Source organism: Ictalurus punctatus, chromosome 15, assembly GCF_001660625.3.
Source record: "Ictalurus punctatus breed USDA103 chromosome 15, Coco_2.0, whole genome shotgun sequence".
Lineage (NCBI taxonomy): Eukaryota > Metazoa > Chordata > Actinopteri > Siluriformes > Ictaluridae > Ictalurus > Ictalurus punctatus.
Window position 1 is genome coordinate 19,294,202 of NC_030430.2, and position 23,525 is coordinate 19,317,726.

Here is a 23,525-nt window from a genome sequence, read left to right on the forward strand (position 1 = left end):
CTTCGTATATCCCATGACAAGAGATGTAATCCTAGTACAATGTTAATATACTGATTAGCTGTTTTAGGTGGAGTGATTTGCTGTCCTGGCTTCTATCAAACCCTGTAATTTGTATCCATCAGTAGAACTCTAAAATTTGCTAGGATCTTGATCATGAGTCATTTTTGACTGATTAAACCCTGTTTAAATATTAACGCAGTGGTCTGTGTTGTGCGTGATTGTCTGTCGGCTCCGCACACTCGCTGAGCATGATTTATCACTCATCACCTCACTCCAGCAGGCTTCCTGAAATGGCCGTCTAATTCTGGCTGCACTACACTTTCTGTTCTGATGCTATCAGCCGCCATAGCAGTGGCCTGCGTCTCTTATTCCTGTCCAGTCATCAGCGCTGCGTTGTAGTGTTTACACCTGAATTTAGGGAACAGCTGCTGTCGTGTCTGTGGGAGTAAATATTAGGAATTATGTGAAAATATCCATAGTACTGTATAGCCACTGTAAACAGCTTGTAGGCTATGTTTTAATAATGAATGATACTTTAGAACTGGATCAGTGGCTGTGAAAAAAAAAAAAAAAATTAAAGAGAGATATAGAGAAAGATGGTATGTTATAAATTAATAGCTCTTGTATGCTAAAGGTAGAAAGAGGCAAATAAATATTTTATATATATATATAAAGAGATTATTAAACTGAGAGAGGTGACAGATAGAGAATGAAAGAGCAGATAGATTGAGCAGGTAGAAGCTGTTTGTTCATAGGCGTTTGCAACCTGCCGGGTGGTGATGCAATCCAGTCCGGAGGTGTTGCTAGGCAACGGCTCTGCAGGGCCCTGACGTCCGTGCTGCGCTTGCTGCTGTCTGTGACTCGACGTGTTTTAGAGGAAGGGGCATGGGCAAGCTAAGCTATGCCAATGCACACCAGCTTTATTCACATGCCCTTCACACCCATCTCTCTGTGTGTGTGTGTGTGTGTGTGTGTGTGTGTGTGTGACCTCTCATCAAGTTCTTATGCAAGCTTGAGCTCTGTTACTCAACCATCATGATGCAGGACCAACGCCAGCAAGCTGCACAAACTGATATTATTCTCATTCTTCATTGATGGGCTCATTGTTCATCCTACAATTTTTTTTGCTATCTAAATCTTTACAAGTATATAATAATTGAACCCCCCCTCAACTGTGCTGATGAGGAATTGTTAGGAAGCTGAGTAGGATGCGACACAGCATAGCTCCTCAGGACTTGTTGTATGAAAGTTCAGTGAACTATCTGTATCAGGATGATGCAAAACTAAAGTTCAGCTGTTTGTCTCATTACAGATTAATTAATGCGCCCTTTCTTTCACCTAGCTTGTTTAAAATGTCAGGTCCTTGAGTTGCAATTACTCAGGCTCTGTAAACGAACAAAATAAATGAGCTAAAAGTGCATAGTTGTGATGCATGTTTTTTACTACCTGTCTATCATGATAATGCAGTGACTCTTGTTTTTGCTACTTCAGGCTTTAGATAATTTGCAGAAGGAAATTACAGTGCATGTTTTTAGTTGGGTGGTGGGAAAAAAATTGTGATTGTGAGGTCAGCTCTAGTTATATTCTGGAGACATAGTCTTTATATTAGAGCATATGTGAGATCCATCCTTTCATGCTTTCAGGCTTGTTTCAGGTCCCATGAGAATAGGGGACAGTGTGTCCTTGAATTCTCCTTTTCTTTCTTTTTTTTGTTGAGCATTTCAGCTCGCTTCAGTCTCTGTTTAGCTGGTGTGTGTTTCTCTACAGCCTGCAGTAAATATTGATTTCTTCAGCTGCATAGTAATCTGAATCGTCTAAAGCCTTTACGCCCTATATTAATGCTTTTAAACTTGGGGAAGGGGGGAGGAACCATCACAGAACCAACCAGACTGAGTTTGTGCTGTAGGTCCCAAGGCACTCTGATTCACTTTGATGTGGGATTCACACATACGTATAAGATACTGGGATTGCTTGAGGCATGACCTATTCAAGTCAAAAGATTTAAAAATGTGTCTAAATCGTTGTTTTATGTCACCAGTGGATCGTTACTGGGCTATATAGAGATAATAGAATGAGTGTACCAGGTAGCAGGACAAACCTTTTTTAATTTTTATAAATGTAGGTGATAGTTTGATGACTGATAAACTGAGCTCAGTAATTATCCTTATTTTTAGTTTCACATGAAACAAACTGCATCTCTGTCCATACATTTCATGCATGCAGTGTTTGAAGAGATTGAAATAGTACACGAAATGGCCACCTGACCGCTCCTATATCTGGTTCTTCCTCAAAAAGATGCCACAAAGTTGGAAATGCACAATTGTATAGGATGTCTTTGTATGCTGCAGCATTAAGATTTCTCTTCACTGGAACTAAGACGCCCAAACCTGTTCCAACATGGCAATGCTCCTTTGCACAAAGCAAGCTCCATGAAGACATGCAGTACGTTTACATTTACAACAATGTTCCGATATTAACCCGATTAAGATGCTATTCTGATTAAGAAACTAGCATGTAAACAATTTTTGATTACCTTAATCCAATTAAAGTCATACTCGAAGTAAACACAAATTGAATTAAGACGTGTGGAGTATTCCTGTTTTAGTCACATTATCGAAGTGCGTTATAGACGTGTACACACCTTAATCACACTATTAACGTCGTGTGGGAGTTTTCACCACATTTTGCGACAGGACACGTACACACACGACAGTGCTTGACCGTTTGACGGCAAACAAGAGCACGGCTGTGTCCGACACCGCGTACTTGCCTACTATATAACAGGTGAAATACATGTATCTATTTACCACTATATAGTAGATAAGTACACGGTTTGGGACGCAGTCCACGGCTTCAAGCAGTCGTCTATTTGCACGTATAGCATGACAAATAATTAACTACTCTTGAAGCTTTCGTAAAATGAAACACCCAAAACTGTATACGGTACATAACGAAGACAAACTGTGTGTTGACACGTGAAATTCTGGAGGGAATGTCGGACAGCGTGTCGAGCTGACGTAATGACGTGTGCCGTTAATCGTGCTTTGTTCTATAACATGTAAAACGGGAACATGAAAGGAATATTCTAGGCCTGATCTCTTAAAGTTGTGTGAAAATATTTTTGTAGGTCAAACCAACCCAAAAAAAAAATTCCCTCCTGGTTTATAAGTGTCCATAACTCAGATTTTGTTTGTGCGTATGTTGTTGAATGCCAATCATTCATAAATTACCAAGCACGTTCTCCGATTTACCTTTATTGGCACCCACAAAACTCAGAGCCGAAAGCAACAGAAACGTGAAAGTGCATGTCCTTTATGTGATGCGTGCTAAATCTTCCAGTAATGCAGCTCAACCACTGCAGTGCATCAGCTACAACAGGCACACACTAACAATTCCTTCTTTAATAGGATGCCATTTCTTTTGAAGTTAAATCTAAGAGATCTAATGAAGGTCTTAAGCAAAGATGATTCTGGCTACTGCACCGAGCCCTGTCATACCGCATAAGGGATCTCTGTGTGATCTGAATGGATGGGAGGGATGAAAGGCACGGCGAGCAGACATGAAAGGACCTTCCTCTGCCTGCGTCCCTGCTTATTAGGCTTGGGTCATGCAAAGAGACGTCCTAATGATCGCCTGTGATGTGGGCCAAGCAGACAACCAATCCTAACGTCCTGTGCCAAACACAGACTGTACCGTTACGACCTTGGAGGAACAGGCCTCCACCCCCTCGAACATGTGTGCACACATCCACAGTCCAGTGGGTGCTTGTGTGTTTGATACTGTGTGGCCTACTTTTATCCGTGCACATAATTAGATCCATCAAACCAGGCAGCGTTACCAGTGTTGCTTCTTTTTATAGCAGAAGTGCAGAGAAATAAAGGCAGGTTTTCTCTCAGAAGCACCACTTAAAAGGTGGCTGTAATCAGTCTAGCTGCAAAACAGTAGAGAGATTTTCAGATCAAAGCCTTCTTTTTTTTTCTTTTAATAAAATAAAAATAAAGTCTGTCTGAGCTTGCCAAAGAATGACATTGACATAGGCATTGGTTATTTCTAGAGATGCACCGATGTATCGGCTAATAATCTGTATCGGCCGATAAAGGCAATTTTTCACGCTATCGGCTAATGTTTAAAACCATCCAATGATCGGGGCCGATTTTATCCTGTCAGTCACACATCGGGAAAACACATCGATTTTGTGCTGTGTGTAAAGATGATGTCTCTTGTGTGGAATGATGACAAAACCGCACTGCTAAAATGTTACACCAGACGCTGCAGCAGTGAAGCGGGAGTTTCGGCGTCGAGTCAAAAAATTTTTGCCGTACTGCTCACGCTGAATTTAAGCGCCAGTACACGGTCGAAAGATTTAAATGAAGATGAATCGACAAAAAAGTATATATTGCACAGAAAATTATATTTGTAGAGTAGTATATTTCATATCCAGTTAATGTTAATATATAAAAAAGTGATATTATATATTAGCAGTTTGATGTTTAGTGATGAAGTAGAAATGCTTTTGTTTCTGGTGAGTGACTGTGAGACTAACTGGAGGGTTTTTAGAATTCAGTTAATTAATTCTGTTAATATGAATTAATAACATTCAATAGGTTAAGAAATCTTTCTTTAATCGTCAGAATTGAGTTCATGTGTTAATGTTAATTAGAGTAATGTGTTTTCTGTTTATGAGACCAGTTACTGTGAAACAACTTGCTGAAATGGAGAGAATAAAGCTTTTGTTTGCATTTCTTTCAGAATTGTGGAATGAATTAATATTCATTTATAAGAAGGCATAAAAGGCAGAACTATCGGTATCGGTTACCGGTATCGGCTGAGAAATTTTGTATCGGTGCATCTCTAGTTATTTCATATCATTTATTTAATTGATTTAATCAGATTATGGCTCCAGGATGTGCAAGAATCACCAACAAGTATGTCCTTAAAATGTTTGTATGACACCTTAATTTGAGTGTTTTATTAAATATCTAACAGTGTGGAATGGAGAAAACAAGAAAGAATTGTGAGTGATTAAGCACATGAGTGATCTAATTATTGTCTGGACATAGCATTCTTGATTGACAACCCTCAGTCCTACCCCCAGCCTACCACACCACTTAAAGTGTCTGAACACAACAGCACAACCCTGAAGAACTGGAATTGTGAATATTATATTACTTGAGTTTTATAGATTTCTCACATTATCCTTCTAAAAGGTGAGGGTAAAAGGCTGATTTCTACTTCTGCATGGTCACATGAGCACAAATTTATTTTTCAAAGCTGAGAAAAGGATTATGGGAAAGCGCGGCTCACTGAGCGGCCTGCCGAGTGGGTGATGTGAACACGTCCAAAATCTCAATGTGGTGTTTTCTTTTTCTGCTTTTACCAACCCGCAGTGTTTAAAATAAATAAATAAAAATAAAGAACTAGTAAAAAGAAATGTCAGAGCAGCACAAGAAATTGAACAATTGCTTTCTTGTGCAACAAACTACTCGAACGCCAGGAGTGCTCAGGCCGAACATGGATAATGTTTTCATTTACGTTTACAGAATTAGGGGAATGTCTTCATCAGAAATATCTCCTCGTGCTAGTACAAAGGTCAGGGTCTAAGAATACCATCAAGTTAAACCCCGTTAGAGAGGAGTTAACACTGAAAGAACAATACACAATTAAGATTTGTTTAACTCATGTACGTGCTTGGTGAAAAGGTAGGTAATCAAGCCTTCAGTCATCATTTGAAGCCACGCAGTGACTCAACGGTTCGGACAGCCAGGGGAAGTTCTTGGTGCCAGTAGAGAGTCTGAGTGGTGAGTGAAGCCATGCTAGATGATGTGGGAATATGGTACTGAGTGAAATTTGATCAGTGCCTACAGGTAGGAATTTGGTGGTATTTGGCTTGGTAAACAGGCAAGCATCGGTGTTTTAAAGCTTATGTTGGCAGCTACAGGAAGCCAGCAGACTGAACGCAGCAATGGGTTGATGCGAGAGAACCTGGGGAGACTGGTGAAAAGCCAATTAACTTAAATGTGGAAAGACACAGTGTTGCAAAATAAGAATCAGCTTCTGGCAGTGATTCATTTCTCTTCGTTTCATGTTCATCTGAATGAACATTTAATGCAAATTCCTTAGAAATGTGTACTGATAAACAATATGGCCATCCATCTGTAGTGTTGACTTTCCCGAGCTGTCTTTTTTTTTTCTTTTTCCTTATTTCTGACAGCCTGCATCAAGCCTTTAAAAAACGGTGCACGTTCCTGAGTGGTGCAGGAAAAAAGCACTAGTCCGATGATTGAGTGATTGTGACTTTGAATTCCAATGATGCCACAGCCATCCATGCTATCTGGGTGGGAGGTATGGCATTGCTTTCTTCCCCTGATACAGGGACACTAGCCAATTGTGGGAGTCTGTGAGCTCATATATGCAGAAGGGGGCAAATAGTGCTTTCCTCTAAGTGTGTTGTGCTTCCCTGTGACACAGCATGAGCAACAGTTCAAAAAATATGCAGAAGATCAAACCAAAGCAAGCTTTCCCATGATTGCATTAAAAGCATAAAGATTGGGGGTTCCCAAGAGACGGAACAGAAAAACGTTCGCCCTGTCTTCAGGAGATCGAATCCCAACAATGCCACACAAATAGCCTGTGGAGTCTGGGCAATAGAGGTGGCATACTCTGTCTCACTGTGAATCACAGAGACTCTAGCCAATCATGGTCATTTGTGAGATCATGTATTTGGAAGAGGGCAGATGGCACTTTCCTCTGAGCCTGTTGCGCTAGCCTGTGACGCAGCACTTTGAAAAGATTCTTTTGACTGGCTTTATGCGTCTCTGAGGAAGCACATTAGCCTTCACCTTCATCAGTTACTAGGTTTCATATGATCTGACTGGTGGGTGGGAATCGGCAGGTGACCAAATTGGGGAGGAAAAAAAGAAAGGAAAAATCATACAAGTTTTCTATTTCTGACACAAATTATCCTGATGTATGCTGTAGACACCTTGTTAGAACATCCAGCACTTTATTACTCCACATTCTCCTTCCTGCACATGCCCACGGATACAAAGGTCCAGAAGTATAAATCGGACCAACGCTTACGCAAGCTTTACCCAAGATTACAACCGCCTACTTCACATTAAATGTATCAAAATTGGACCAAGTACCTGTAGACATTTATTCACAAAGGACGTATTTTGTGCAGCTTGCGTACCCATAAGACCATCGCTGACCTAATTAGAAAGCAATCATGGATTTTCATGTCCATTGAGGTAATATTCAGTTTTCGCTTTTTTGGCCAAAATTCAGGTTATTGAATCTTATTTGGCAGCAGCACTTTTATTACTGGAACAGAGAGAGTTTTGGGTCAGCTTTTTCAGACTTGGCACAGATCCTAGCCGCTTTATCGAGCTGCTGACAAAGACAAAGCCACTTCAGCAAACAGCTTTGGTGGAACTCTTAAAGTATATGAGAGCACTTCTCCCATAGCCAACATCCTTCTTAACCTTCAGACATGCACGTTGTCTAGAATTACTGCTGATTTTTTTTGATGAAATTGTTGTTTATCTTTGAACAGCTGGAACTTCAAATCCTGATCAGCTGCCAGTCTGAGTTTGTTTTCCGAGCCTCGACTGAATCTGTGATGTGGGATTTGAATTGATTAACGCTCATCTCTGTAAGTCTGGCCTGATACCTGACTGTAATCACAAGTGAGATTTTTTTTTTTTATTTTTTTTTTTTTTTATCTTTTAGCCAGCAGGCGTCAGATGAAGAAGTAGAAATGATGTTTCAGTACCTTATTCAGGGAGATGAATTTCACTGTGGGGGTTTTCAGTTTTCACCCGTGTGACTCGATTGCAGAATGTTTGTAGATGCGCTTGTATTGTAGCGGTATGAGAGAGACAACTCAAATGTCTGTGCATAAATTTTTTATATGCTCGCTGATGAACGGGCCGGTCCAAAGAGTTTTTGATACAGTGAACGTATCATCTTGGTCAGATGCTATTGGTGGATATACGTTACGAGTTTGCATCTTTCTTTCCGATCTGGACCAGCACCATATACTTTAGCTCCTTATAGGTTAGTAGAGTAATTCCCAATTCTGTAGCGTGTCTGTGTGAGATCTGGTTGACCTCTACATGCCCTGAAAAGGGGGAGGAGGAACAGTTCGGCCTGATTGATGTCGGAGGCTTTAGAAAGATCTTGAGTTACAGATATAGCGGTATAGAATCATTGTCTTTATTGATAATTAATTTTTTGTATTGTAAAAATGCTATGAAAGAATTTAGGGTTAGAATAATAAACACATTTATTATTATTATTATTATTATTATTAATTATTCTGTCAGTTAACTAAAAGAGATATTGGCTGCTCCCGTTCTGGGTCGCCAGAGCGGATCACCCGTCTGCATATTTGACAAGTTTTACACCGGATGCCCTTCCTGACGAAATCCCCGTATTTTCCGGGATAATTATTTCAGAATGCCACCAAGATAAGAAATCTTGTGATTTTAACTCTTGTGGTTTAGCAAAGATCATCAATATCGCGTAAATAAGACAAATCAGTAACACAAGTGGACATGCATGGAGCCGAGTGCAAAGGAAAAAGAAGATATGCCTCTATTATATAATTTGTCTACCAAACATGTATAATTCCAGCTGTCAAAATGACAGCAATCCAAATCACAATGAAAAGTAAGTATGCAGCTGAGCTAAATCGATCTGCCAGAAAGAACGAGAGCGGTTGGGATGTTAGGAGGAATGTGCACGGAAGTGGGCTACATGTGGGCCGGGTATTGTAACCCGAGTGTCTGTAAAAGCTGTTGAGAGGATATGAAAAAGGCTGCAGGCAGTTATAAAGGTAAAGGGGTGGGCATCAGATTACTAGAATATTTCTATCACATGCACAAAGCACAATGCCAGGAGATTTTCTGATTCTTTCATTAATATATACACGGTTTGACCATTCTTAATATCGTGACGCTGATGAAACATCTGTAACACTTACACGCTAAGCATCTTATTGCTGTGCTTTCTCTGTCCTTGTTATAAGAGTATGCAAACTTTTACACTAAATGGCATTGTTACAGTTGTCACTCTGAGTTATCATGACTTTAATGTGTTTTAACCCTAATCCTTTTTTAAACACATTTCGGTATCGTACAGTAACGTAGAGAGCAGGTGTAATGACCGTGTCCGTGACTGCAGTGTAAGTCATTGCTGTTTATTCGGCGATGATCTTCTCCAGCCGTGGAGTGTACTCGTGTTTGAAACAAGTGTTGTCCTGTTTTCACACTCCTCTTTATACACTCATGGGAGTGATATCTGTGGAAAAATGCTGAAGCACTCCAGGAGCTTGTGTTTTGATTTATTTGTTTTCTGAGCTTTCATTTTTCTAGTCAGAACGTGTGCAGTGTAATCATCGTACACTCTTCATTTCATGCTCACATCTAAACACTGAACATAAAAAACATTTTTTTTTATCTGTTTGATGACTTTGTGGGCGCACAGTGGCTTAGTGGTTAGCACGTTAGCCTCACACCTCCAGGGTAGAGGGTTCGAGTCCCGCCGGGGCCATGTGTGTGCGGAGTTTGCATGTTCTCCCCATGCTGCGGGGGTTTCCTCCCGGGTACTCCGGTTTCCTCCCCCAGTCCAAAGACATGCATGATAGGCTGATTGGTATGCCGTAGTGCATGAATGGGTTTGTGAATGTGTATGTGATTGTGCCCTGCGATGGACTTGGCACCCTGTCCAGGGTGTACCCCGCCTTGTGCCTGATGCTCCCTGGGATAAGCTCCAGGTTCCCCGTGACCCTGAAAAGGAGTAAGCGGGAGAAGATGGATGGATGGATAACTTTGTGTGTGAGAGAGATAAAGTGTGCTTGAGCATGTGTCTGTATGTCTGGACATGTTTCTGTGTGCGTGTCTCTGAGAGTGTGCTTGAGTGTGTGTGTGCGTGCATGTGTGTGTCCGCGTTTGTGTGTATTTTACACCGGCTGCATGAGTCTGTATGTGTGTGTGTGACTCTCTTTGTGTGTGGATGTGTGAATGTCAGCTGGTGAAGCTGCCGGCCACCTCAAAATCGCCATTGTGCCCGTTACCCATGATCCACGTCTCCTTCAGAAGAATAGGTATGGACCTCAGTGGGCCATTAGAATGGACTACATGAGAACATCACTTTGTGTTAGTTTTAGTGGGCTACGCAACACAGTATCCGCCTTTTGCCCTTGGTTATTTCAAAAGTGTTACCTTCCTAACTGCCAGCTGTGTGTGTGTGTGTGTGTGTTTCAGGTGCGGAGGATGTAGTGATGGCCTTCTCCAGATCAGAGACGGAGGACAGGAGGCAGTGACCTCTCATCCCCCAGCAGCTCCTCGCTCCATCTGACCTTGAGCCTGCTGAGTGGTGGAGAGAGAGAGCGAGAGAGAGAGACAGACTGAGAGGGAGACAGATGGGAGAGGAGCAGGTCTGTCCTTCGCCCGTCGCTCTTCCTCATTCCCTCCTCTTCCTCACACTAAGCGTCACTCCAGCGGCCGAGATCCAGCGGCCCCGAGCCTTCATCACAGCAGGCCGACACATGAGTCAGACAGAGTGACCTTTTTATTTTTAACGTTTTTGTTTTTTTTTTTTTTTTTTGCATCATGCTTCAGGCCATAGTGTTTTGTATGAAAGTGTGTGGGTCTGTGTCTGTGTGGGTGTGTGAAAGTGTGTGTGGCTGAATGGACCAAGAGTTTCACTTGTCTGGTCAAACCAAGAGCAAAGCTGGGATGAGTGGCGATAAAGGGACTTAAATGGGGTTGTTGTTTTCAGAGATGTGTGTGTGTGTGTGTGTGTGTGTGTGTGTGTGTGTGTGTTTAACATTCTACCAGATTGTAATCCTCACATCATAATCTCATCATGTTATTGTGCAAGATGTTGAGGATGCTACTGCACTACATCAAAAAGGACATGGTGTGTGTGTGTGTGCGTGTGTGATCCACGTGTTGTTGTTTTTTTCCCCACATACAGCTGTATAAGACTCATTTAGTAATATCTTTTGGATTAATGTGAAATTTCCTAACTTTTTTTATTGTAAGGACGACACAAAAAATACTAGTGAGCAAATTGTGCCAACTGTCTTTTATTGTAGAATAATTTTTTAACGTATCTAATGAATGTCTCTGGTCCTTATTTATTTTATTTTTTTCCACATGGTAATCTTAAAACCGAACGTGATCAGTAACCCCTTTAAAGATTTTTAGCAATTTGCAACAACACTATCGGATCAGTGTACTCTCTTCACATAATCGATTATTTCAGGGTTTTTAGCTTCTTAAAGGGGTTTTGCTTGGAACTTTTCTGATGAGGAAACACTCTGTTGGAGAACCTTTAACCTCCTCCATAGGGATAACTGACAATCCTGAAGAAAATACAGGGTGTACCACACGTCCCAAACGAACGTTGTTTAATATGTCCCCCGTTTTTCTCAGATACACACATTGCTTTGAGTAGAATTATTTGCTGGAATTACAGGCAGCATTGTGGCTTAGTGGTTAGCACTCAGTGTTTTGCCTCACACCTCCAGGGTCGAGGGTTCGATTTCCGCTGCTGCCCTATGTGTGTGGAGTTTGCATGTTCTCCCCATTTCCTCCGGGTACTCTGATTTCCTCCCCCAGTCCAAAGACATGTGTTGTATGCTGATTGGCATTTCCAAATTGTCCGTAGTGTGTGTGTGATTGTACCTCGCTATGGGCTGCCCCCCCATCCAGAGCGTCCCCCGCCTTGTGTCCTGAGTCCCCTGTGATAGGCTCCAGATTCCCCACGACCCAGTGTAGGATAAGCAGTACAACAAATGGAGGGATACTGGACTTATTGGACACCCTGTAGATTTCTCCTTTTTATCTAGGAGTGTACATTTCATAACCAGTTATTTCTCATCCTTTTCTAATGTCTTAGAGTAAAAAGGGAATCTTTCTAACACACTTTCAAAGTCTCCAGCGTTTTTTTTTTTTTTTTACTTCTCCATCGAAATGAATTCCAATGTAACGTTTTGATTGTTCTCATTTATTGACCTTTTTAAATAAGATTTCTGACTTCATCAGTATTTAATGTGTATACAGGTATAAAAAAAGAAAAGAAAGAATTTGTTTGAAAAACTCGCGTGATTGTAACTTGGTGTTTTGAAACGACGCATGCTTACCTTGCGATTTAATGGTGTACATTCACTTAGAACTCAAAGTCCACAATGAACATTACTGAATATTTTTGATATTTGTGGAAGCTAGTCCTTTTCTTTTAAACACGTCATGTTCCGTATCCTGTTGGCAATAAGTCCTTAACCGAATCTCCTGAGTTTACATCTCCAGCTCACATACTTTTATTTTCTTCTGTAACTGTATCACCAGTGATGAGGATTCTTTATAATTGTGTTTACTGTTTTCTATGCATTTTTGTTCTTTAAGGATAAAAGCTTTTGAAGTGCACGTAGAACGCACGGATCTATAACGAACCTTGGTTCTCTTGATTAAGTTAAAGCCCCTATAGAGATGTCTCTTGGGTTGAGATTTTCAAATGTTCTTAATTTGACGTTTTACCGCCGTCATGTCAAACCAGTTTTGCCTTTGTTTCTGCCTTTTTGTTTGTTTGTTTGTTTCACGTTATAAAAGTCGTTTGTGATGGTTGATTTGTGATGGCTATATTATTGTCATTTAAGTTTGAACCGTTTTTTTTTCTTTCTATATGGCTGCTTCCATGTCCTTCGACTTTAATGCTTCCAAAAGCTGATCCATTAAAGGAGTTAAGGCTATGAGTGTGCAGTGTTTTTCATTTTTAGTGAGAATTGTAAAGTGGTCGAACTGGGAGCACTTCATCCTTCAGAGAAGTTCTGTTATAAAATCACACATCCCTCATGCAGAGTGTAGGACTAAACGATACCGCAGTAACAAAGACAGCCAAGGACAAGGCCTCAGAGCTTAAGAGCTGTGATCAGTGTATAATAATAACATGTTTTAACCCTTTCTTTGTGCATCTGCTTTGGCTTCTGTTGAGTAAGATACTGTAATAAGAGAATATGATAGATATACTGTAGGCTATGGAAGGAATAAAATAAATAAAAAACTTGGATGTGTGATTATTGGAAAATACGTGAAGCAGATTATTTTCCAATAACAACATGTTCCACAGCAATTTTCCAATCATTCAAATGTATTTAATTTATTAATGAACAACACGTCGTGTTTTTGAGCCATTTATAGTTAGTTTTAATGTTGTGGAAAGTCTGCAACAGAAGTTAGTTCCTGTTATCTCTAAAAGACATTCCTGATATTCTAGTTCAAAACTGATGATAACTTCAAGGCTCCTTTATTATATTGTGGCTATTTAAAAAAAATAAATAAATAAATTTGACAAGACTGAAATGCAAGCATATATTCTAAGTGATCCATTTAATTCTTTCAGTGTTGCTTTCTACACTAAATAGCACTGTTTGTTTCTTTGTCTCTTCCCTGTGAATATGCTAATGGTAATCCACTGATTGATAGTCCGTTGTATTTATTTTGCACCTGGCATATATATATGCATATAAGTATTCTTCACCTCTCATTCAAAGAGCTAAGTGCCCCATTATTGTGTCGTTGTATTATCATATAGACCACAAAAAAGACTATTCATAGTCAACGCTTCATCAGTTTGCAGGAACATTAACACTTTTGGGCAAAACAATAGTTGCCTTATACACACCCACTCCCTTATACTTACACACCCCCTCCCAAAAACAATTAGATTCAAAATAAAATAATCTGGGTCTCCCCATAAGTACGTGAATGCTGTTGCTGTGACTTTTATATAATTCAAAACATTACTTATTTAAAAAGAGTATATTGTTTAAAATGCGAACTTTAAGGATTTATTTTTAAAGAAGTATTTGTTGCAGTGGCCAAATCACCAAATACCTTACATTACACAAAAGTGCATACGTGCTTTAGTCAGTTTTCAAAAAAGTGTGTGAACGGCTTTTTGCAAAAACGTAAATACTGCCTCTCTTCTCCGTCTCGGTGATGAGCAGGTGTCAGAAACGGAAAGTTGTGATCTATATTTAATACAAGATCTTTGTATTGATTTACAGCAATGCTTCCCTCTAAGGAGACGAATGGACTAAAACCATGGCAACACTACTATTTTTCCATGAATTTTTCCACGGCATTCTTAATAAGAATTAATTAAATGCAAATCTCTCTTGGGTATTATGGTAATGTTTTCTTGAACTAATCCACTATAATGAGGCCTTCTTGGAAATGCTACTTTATTACTGAGAATATCTTGCACCATCTCGCACTACACGCACAGAAGCGGTTTTTAATTGCATACCGAGGTCTAATTCAGCGTAACATTCTGCTTATCTGTCCTGTAGCCTTCTGCACTGATGCATCTGGTCCTGGGATTTACAGAAGAGTGGGAAGGAATCCTCAGCTGTTTTTAAATTGAATAGGATGTGTTTCATCCACAGCAGCTTTAGACAGTGACACTATCCTGATCTTTGCCCTCTTATAGCTTTCACAAAAATAATCAATGTTATGTAAGGAATACAACTTTGTTATATACAACTTTATATATCAATGATGGGGTGGTGTGATGTGCCTCAAAGTTGATTATTTTCCTTCCCAGAGTGTTTTATTCCTTTATCTATCTATCGATCTATCGATAGATAGATAGATAGATAGATGTGTTAGATAACATGAAACAGAGAAACCTTTGTGTCAAGCCACCCAACTTTTCGGTGAGGAAAATATAGGAAGAGATAAATCTTGAGTAAATCAACGTAAATAGCATTTGGCTGCATATCCCTTGCTTCCAATAGGTGCATCAAGCCTGTGACTCACTGACATCACCAGATTGTTGGTTTCTTATTTTGTGTTGCTTTTTTCAGGGTTTTACTGCAGCCTCTTTCAGTTGTTGTTTGTTCCGGGAAGGGTTTGGGGATTGGGGGGGGGGTCTCCCTTCTCGTCTGCTCTTCAGGAGGTGAAATGCTGAACAATTGGGTTAAGATCTGCTGATTGCCTTGGCCAGTCTAAATCCTTCTACTTTTTTTACCCCTGATAGTCTTTTGTTGAGTTGGCAGTGTGTTTTGGATCAGTGTCTTGCTGTATGATAAAGTTCCTCCCGATTCATTTGGATGCATTTCTCTGTAAATCGGCAGGCCAAATGTTCCTGTAAACTTCTGAATTAATTCTGTTGCTACCATCATGAGTTACAGCATTAACAAAGATTAGTGAGCCTGTTCCAGAAGCAGCCATGCAACCCCAAGCCATGACACTACCTCCACCATGTTTCACAGATGAGCTTGTATGTTTTGGATCATTCTAAGCTCTCTTTTCATATTCATATTTTGATCTGAAACCCAAATGTCCAGTCTACAGCAAAAACAAATGAACTGTCTTTGCCATGCCAATAGTTTTAAATGGACTGTAAGTTAGAGAAACAGACTGTTTTTTTTTTTTTTTCTAGAGGATTCTGGACATTGAAAAAATGATGCACTTTTGTAGCAACTATTTTCAATAAACAATGCAAAATGAAATAAATAAATAAATAAAAAAGAAGTAGAAGAAGGTGGTTTTAATTTAATTCACTTGTATTAGAATAAACTTTGAAATACAGCAAGAATTACATTCACAGCTGCTGTTATAGAAAATGAATCAACACCTTAACAGAATTGTGATATATTTATTAAACCACAGTGGATAATTATTTATCATGAATGCGCATGCATGAATGAGTGCCAGTTTCTCTAACTTCAGTTCACAGGCTGTCTTCTCTGAGCGTCCTTCTTTACAGCAGAAGCTTGCTGTCTGAATCTCTCCAAAGCAGAAGAGTTTTAAGCTTCATGCCTTCTGCCAGCTGCCCTGAGCACTTCACATTATATGACACTAAGTTCTTGAAAAGCTTAAGAACAACCCAAGCCGCCGGAGGACACTGAGCGAGTGTAGACATGTTGTGGCTCATTGTTGTCCCTCTGCAGTGTCTAAAGCAAGCTGAAGGAAAAAAGAGAGTTTTTCAGGGTGAGATGTGGTGGGGAAAAAAGCAGCCGAAGTTCCAAAACAAAGACGTAGACTGAATGACACCCAGGGCTAATCAATATGATACACTTCCTCAGACTCATGATTAAAAAGTTCCGCTATTCTTCCTCTTAATAGAAAGTATGTCTTCACTGAGAGTATTTGAATTTACTTTCAAATTAGATGTGACTGTCAGGTTTTTGTTTTGGATTTAGGTCATTTCCGTCATCAGCCTCTCTGGATAAGGGCGTCTGCCAAATGCAAATGTAAATAAGCAAGATCACAAAAGAGGACACACGTATACATTATAAATGCTCTCTTAGCAGAGAACAATACTTTACAAACAGTTTCTACAAAGCAATGAGAAACTAGTTTCCAGATTTTCTCCCAATGTTTGTAATAAAATAAATTTCATCACATGTGGTATCATACACTTTATGTCCTGCCAGAATTAATATTCTGACTTTATCATTATTATTTTATTAAAGTATAGGTTTTATTATTTCATTGTGATTTTGTCCGTCAGCGCTGACACCCCAGGTGTAATCACACAGAGCACACAAAACACACAGCCAATCAGGATGAATATATATATATATATATATATATATATATATATATATATATATATATATATATATATATATATATATATATATACACACACACATACATACATATACAGTATGTTACTATATATAGTTATCTCTCTCTCTCTCTCTCTCTCTCTCTCTCTATATATATATATATATATATATATATATATATATATATATATATATATATATATATATATATATATTACTATATATAGTAATTGCTAAAGTGGTGTGTTCCCATATTCTGCAGAGCCATGAGTAACCCAGTGTTAAGTATACACATGCTGTATCATCAGTTCTCTCACTTTCCTGCAGTGATTATTCAAATTAAATCAGCATTGTCCTTTAATTGATTAAATACATTTTAAACAGATCGTCAACTGATTCAACTGATTTTCTGTCTTTTATTCCCATGTTTGAATTTGAATTGCATATTAGTGTTACATTATGCATTTGATTATGAATGTTGAAAGGTACAATGAAGCAGCTTGAGGTATAAAAATTGGACAATCTCTTTTCATCACAGTATTAGTAGTATTATAGAATTATTGCATTCACTTATAGTAGTAGTTGGATTTTGGTAACAAGTAAATGTTAAAAATATGGTACTACATAATACAAATTGTAAACTCTAGTCTTTACATTCATCAGATGAAACCGACATGAGAGGAAGTGTAACCAAACCTGTTCTGTAGTATTATCCAAGGATTTTATGGTATCCATATACGATCAGACCCATACAACTACACTGGCAAAGCAAAAGCATACATTTTTCCAGTTAAAGTTAAGCAATCTCATCTCTAATAGGATGAATTATACCGATTTAGAGCTCTGGAATGAATACATCTTTATTAATGGCTTTATCCTGGTCAGGTTCCGGATCTATTTTGGGATCACTGGGCTTGAGGCGGGAATACACTCCGAATGGGACCCCACACACATTCACACATAGGGGCAATTTAGCATAGCCAATCCATCAACCAGCATGTTTTTGGGGTGTGAAGAGGAAACTGGAGAACCTGAAGGAACCCCATGTGGACATGGGGAGAACGTGCGAAGCTCCAAATAGACAGGAACAAAAGCTCAAGCCAAGTTCAAAACCCTGGAGCTGTGAGTAACAACGCTGCTTCACCACACCACCTTCTACAAAAGGTGTTTCGCATAAATGTTTAATGGTGCACTAAGACTCAGATCTACACTAACAGCCATAATTTAAGCACATAATACTTAATAAGGCAAATAAGCAAATAAACATGCTCAATGTAAATGAATCATGTAAATATTTCCATATGCTGCCCCAGTATATTCAAGGGAAGTTTTTAATCTAATGAGTTGTGCAGATTTGCATTTTGTTCTTCTTGGTAAAGGTGTCCTTTCCTGCACATCCCTTCACAGACAGCTTATGACTTTAGCTGATATTGATGACTCATGTGTGGGTGGAGAGGCACTGTTTCCTCACTTACTGTCATCTGTTTTAGCAGCTCATACTCCCCAACATGCCCATATTCACAATTCTTAGTCCAATGCATTAAACAAGCCTATACTCCCAATTTTTACTCCAGTGAACTGTGATAAGAACTACACTCACCGTCCACTTTAATAGCAACACTTGTACACCTGCTCAGTTATACACTTATCCAATTAGCCAATCATGTGGCAGCAGCACAATGTGTAAAATCATGCCGATACAGCTAAAGTGCTAAAGTTAATGTTCACATCAAGCATCAGAATGGGGAAATAGTGTGATCTCTGTGACTTTAACTGTGGCATGGTTTTTTTGTTGTTGCAAAAACAAAAACCTCATGTGAGCAGAGGGTCTGCAGTCTGAAACCCCTTGCTGATGAGAGAGATCATAGGAGAATGATCAGACTGGTCTGATCTGATCGGAAGTCTATAGTAAGTCGAATAATCACTCTTTACAACTGTGGTGAGGAGAAAAGCATGTCAGAATGCACAACACATCAAACCTTGAGGTGGATGGGCTATAACATCAGATTCCACTCCTGTCAGCCAAGAACAAGAATATGAGGCTATCATGGGCACAGACTCACTAGAACTGTACAACTAAAGACTGGAAAAAGGTCAGGTGATTTTTTCCCCTAATCTTCAGCTGTACAGTTTGTCTGGGTGAGTCTGTGCCCATGATAGCCTCAGATTCTTGTTCTTGGATATCAGGAGTGGAACCCAATGTGGTCTTCTGCTGCTGTAGCCCATCCGCTTCAAGGTTTTTATGTTTTGTATATGCTCAAGAGATCAGCAGTTTCTGAAATACGCAAACAAGTCCATCTGGTACCAACAAACATGTCACAGTCATTCACAGAGGTCCCCCTTTTTCAACATTCTGATGTTTGAAGCAAACTTTAACCGAAGCTCTTGACCTGTATCTGCATGATTTTATGCATTGTGCTGATGCCATATAATTGGCTCATTGGATATCTGTGTAAATGAGCAGGTGTGCAGATGTTCCTATTAAAGTGAACGGTGAGTATAGATCTAGATGTTAATATGCTGTGCACTTTTTAGTCTTGCTGTGTTTGACAAATTATTTGTATTCTGTATCTTTTTATGTGTAATTTTGCCAATTGTGAAGAGTAAAATAGCAAACAATCAGTGCTGATTAGATGCTTTACTGAAAAACAGTGCAGCTGAGGAAAATACAACTATATTTTCCAGTCTGAACCTGATGTAAATCATTAGGGTGCAGTACTATAACACAAGTGATTAAAGCAGTCTTCTAGTTTCTTCCTGCCCAGATGTTGTTTTGCCCCTAACAATAGGCAACACTTTTCAATGCTTCAACTAGCCTACTTTTCAGCCTTTAAGTCAAGCAGGTTTTCTGGAGTGAGATGATGTTCTAGCAACTCCTGAATTTTCCATTTTGTTCATCTCACCAACCCTCTATAGTAATTAATCCCACAAGTCTACGCTGGTAATGAAAAGTTAGTTCATAAAGCACTAAAACATTTGGTAATGGTTTTTTTTCTTTTCATATTTAAAGGTAGGTTATAAAATAAGTTATAGGCTGTCCTCCAGTATATCTGTATATATTTATGTGTGCAGCGTAATTTATGTGTGCAGGTCACATGACTGGTCATTCATTTGAAGCATGCACTTAAAAAAGACAGAAGTTTAATACAGATAAAAGTATCATATAATGTTTAATGGGTCTGTTATTGATTAATAGGATTGTACTGCCACATTTATATCATTGTCAATGAAAAGAGAAACGTGAAATATTACAGCTGTGACCGCTGGGATAACACATAGCTTTGTGAAATAATAAGTGGCTGTCTATATATTATTGCAGTGATATTTAAAAAAAAAAAAAGAAAGAAAGAAAAAAAAAAGAAAGAAAGAATTGTCGAGGTGTTTATCATTTCTATGTATTCATTATATTTCCTTTACTTTTTATTTTTAAGACAATGAAATCAATTTTAATTTATGGTTTTAATCATTTTGCAGCAGTTGAGTCTAATTGACTAACTAATGCAAATTCTTACTCTGTAGTTTATCTCCAGACACTGTTGTGACTAAGAGTTAAGAACTTATATACGGCTTAGTTTGTGATAAAGTAATCATTTAAAAAGTACATGTTGTGAAAAAGTCAACTTTGTTTTTTTGGCATTAAGAAGTGCACACACCTGACCTAATAAAAGTGGCCTACACATGACCTGTATGCACTCCCTCCCACTATCTCCTGCTTTTGCTATAAGGATGCAGTCTGACTTCCTCTGGTGCTACTCTGTGGGGGAATAAAGAGATCTCACATGTCCATGTGGTGGAAATTTCATATTGCTTAAGATTTTTCATAACTCTTTTACCTGAAGTTAAATGAATAAAGCTTTTGTTTTCCTCTAGGGCATGTGGCTCACTTAAATGTCTCATTTAAACAATGTACTACTTTCTCTCTACCTTTAATGTCACACGGACACTCATTTAAAAATAATTGGTTTCCACATTAGTCTGAAATAATATCATCCCCTTTAAGTTCTTTCTCTTGCCAGGCTTGTAACCATAGACACAGACACTGTAATTGTGTGCGTTAGTTTGGAGTTGCAGGCCAGTATATGCGATTATTAGCCTGGCTCTCAGACCCAGGAATTCACCAGATGCACCCTGTTGCTTTATTAATCCGTACAATGTCTCCTGAAATAATAATATAAGAGCAGGACAGAGAATATAAATACACTGACTGCTCTTGTTAAGGTTATTGTGTGTGCATGAAGACTATCGTTTACAGCCTTGAACTCTTTAGGTTAGCAGTGTATGTTTGGATATCTGCGCTGACTATCAAGATGACAGGCAAAAATCCCTACAATTTCCAGCCGTCACTATTTTAATGGAGATGAACATACTCAGAACAGGTTCTTACAATATTACAAGAGCATTTTTGGCATCTCTAAATTCCACATCCAGTAAACAGCTTTCTTTGTGCTCCTGGAAGATCCTGGAAGCTCATGTTCTCCTCAGCAAATTTCTGCACTATAGGAACCTCATTTCTGCACTCAGAACCTCATAGTTCTCCTCATTTCTGCACTATAGGAACCGGCAAACGAACTCCCATAGTAGTGAATAGTGAAACTGGCTGTAGGTTAAACACACCCACCCACACACACACACACACACACACACACACACATTTATTAATCCTCCCTGAAGATATACCAGTATACGAGGGCTACACTGGAAGGCTAGAGGAGAATTGAAGGAAAATGTGAGTTATTCTCAGTGAATTGCTAAAAAAAATTATTGCAAGGACAACACATGACTTTCTGTCCATAAATGGTACAACCCAGAAGAATGAAAAACAAAATCAATAGGGGCTTCTCTTTTAGAAGTTCCAAGTAGAACCTGTTTAGGAGCTAAAAGTGTTGAACCTTTCTTAAGAGTGTATATGACCAATATTTCAACTTTCTGTATGTTGGTATTAATCTATATAAGTAATTGCAGTTGAGTTAAAAGTTAGCATCCCCTATGGTTTTTAAACGAACAAGGAAAGTTTACCTCTATTTTACAATTGAGCTACCAAAAAAGTAATTAAAAAGAAGTTTTAAAAAAAGAAGCTAAAAAATGAAATGTGTATCCTACCATTAAATATATCAATTATATTATAAGTCATACGATTCTATGGCTATTTGTGGCTGTATATGAAACAAACTGGGAAATTTGTGTAATATTTATCTCACAAGGGTAGTTGGTTTTGATTTTAAGTAATAATTAAGTAATAACATGCAAGATTAGATTTTTTTAACTTGTTTTTTTTGTTTTACTAGTGAACAGCTGAAACATAACCCACTAAATGTCTCCTTTTTATAAATTAAATTTCATTGCCTTTGTCATATGGAAACATTATTGTATGTATGATAAGAACAACTCAACATTTTTATAGCAGAAAGTCATTTATTTCAGATTTAGTGATAAATCATTGACTCCTTCTCTCATCAGGAGTAAAGTACAGGCCGTGAGATTCAGGGACATGTTCTACCCCCAAGCCATCAGGAGTCCCAGTGACCTCATTAGGAACATTTAAACACTAACACAAGCATCTAATGTTACTGTACTGGACTCATTTGACACTTTAACATTGCCCATGCTATTCTATTTTCCCCTTACGGCCCATCTGGGTCTGTTGTATGGATGAATGTAATGCTGCCTTTGTGGTTTTGATGGTGGATAGCTTGTCTTTGTGCTGTGTGTATACTTCATTGTTATGTGTAGTTTTAAAGAAGGACATGCAAGTGCAAATTTCAGTGTGCGATCTGTGCTTATGACAAGAAAAAACCTTGGCTCTGACTTCTTTGTGATTGTTGAAGCCACATCATCCAAACTCTATTGTTAATGCTGTCAGTCCCCAAAATGGTACCGCATTCGCTTGACGTTGAAACGCTGAAACTCATTTCAGTAATAGGGAGTCACTCAGTTAGTCAGCTAAGGACACTGATTATTCTTGACTGACAGCAGTCTGATAAAAATGTACACACTTGCACTTGGGATTTTTCTGTTGTATGGTGCTTTTTATATTTGTAGTACATACAGTGCTGTGAAAAAGTGTCCTGATTTCTTCTCATACTAAATTGTTTCAGAAATTAAAACAAGATCTAAGATAAAAACAAAGGCAACCTGAGTAAACACAAAATACAGTTTTTAAATGATACCGAAATGTTATTTATTGAAAGCAAAAAAAGTCCAATACCAACTGGTCCTATGTGAAAATGTATTTGTCCCGTAGTCACTAATTCCCGAAATATTTATGAAACTGCATTGATTAAGGGTTTAGGTGGACTAAACGCAAGCAGGCCTGATTACTGCAAACCCTGTTCAATCAAATCAACACTCAAATAGAACTTTTTCAACAGCATGAAGTTGGTTAAAAGGTCTTACATGAATTCTGCTCTCTTCCAGAAGATCCCAAAGGAGAATGTCCGGTCTTCAGTACGTAAGTCGAAACTCAAGCACAACTAGATTATGCAGCAAAACAATGACCCAAAGCATAGGAGTAAATCCTAGTCCCAGAAGTAAGTGAAAGACTTTTCAGATTTTAAGTTTAAGGAGGAAATTAGTTTTTCACATGGGTTGGATAACTTTTTTGCTTAAATATTAAATAAATATCTAAAACTATATTGTGTGTTTACTCAGGTTGCCTTTGTTTTATGTTGTATTTCATTTGAAACTATTTAGTATGAGATGTACACAAAAACAGAAGAAATTAGATTCTCAAATACTTTCTCCCAGCACTGTATCATTGTAAATGTTGTGTAAGGTATATAACACACGTGTGACACGGAACTACATTTACAGTTGTACTACAGGTACTATAAAAACTTGCTTAGGTGTGTATGTGAATGAGTATGTGAATGTATGTTCGCATGATATCTTGAGATGGATGCCCATCTTGGGTGTAGTCCCACTTCGTGCCCAGTGT

The 23,525-nt window shown here is 38.7% G+C and overlaps 1 protein-coding gene across 1 annotated transcript in view; it reads left to right on the forward strand.

Annotated features, from left to right (window-relative positions):
* The window catches only part of ctnnbip1 (catenin, beta interacting protein 1), a 37,561-nt gene extending 24,801 nt beyond the window's left edge, over positions 1-12,760 (forward strand). The window contains exon 4 of the mRNA XM_017488050.3: positions 10,269-12,760. Within this exon, the coding sequence (XP_017343539.1) occupies positions 10,269-10,327 (59 nt within the window). The 3' untranslated portion in view covers positions 10,328-12,760. The remainder of the gene's footprint in view (positions 1-10,268) is intronic.
* Positions 12,761-23,525: the final 10,765 nt, after the last annotated feature.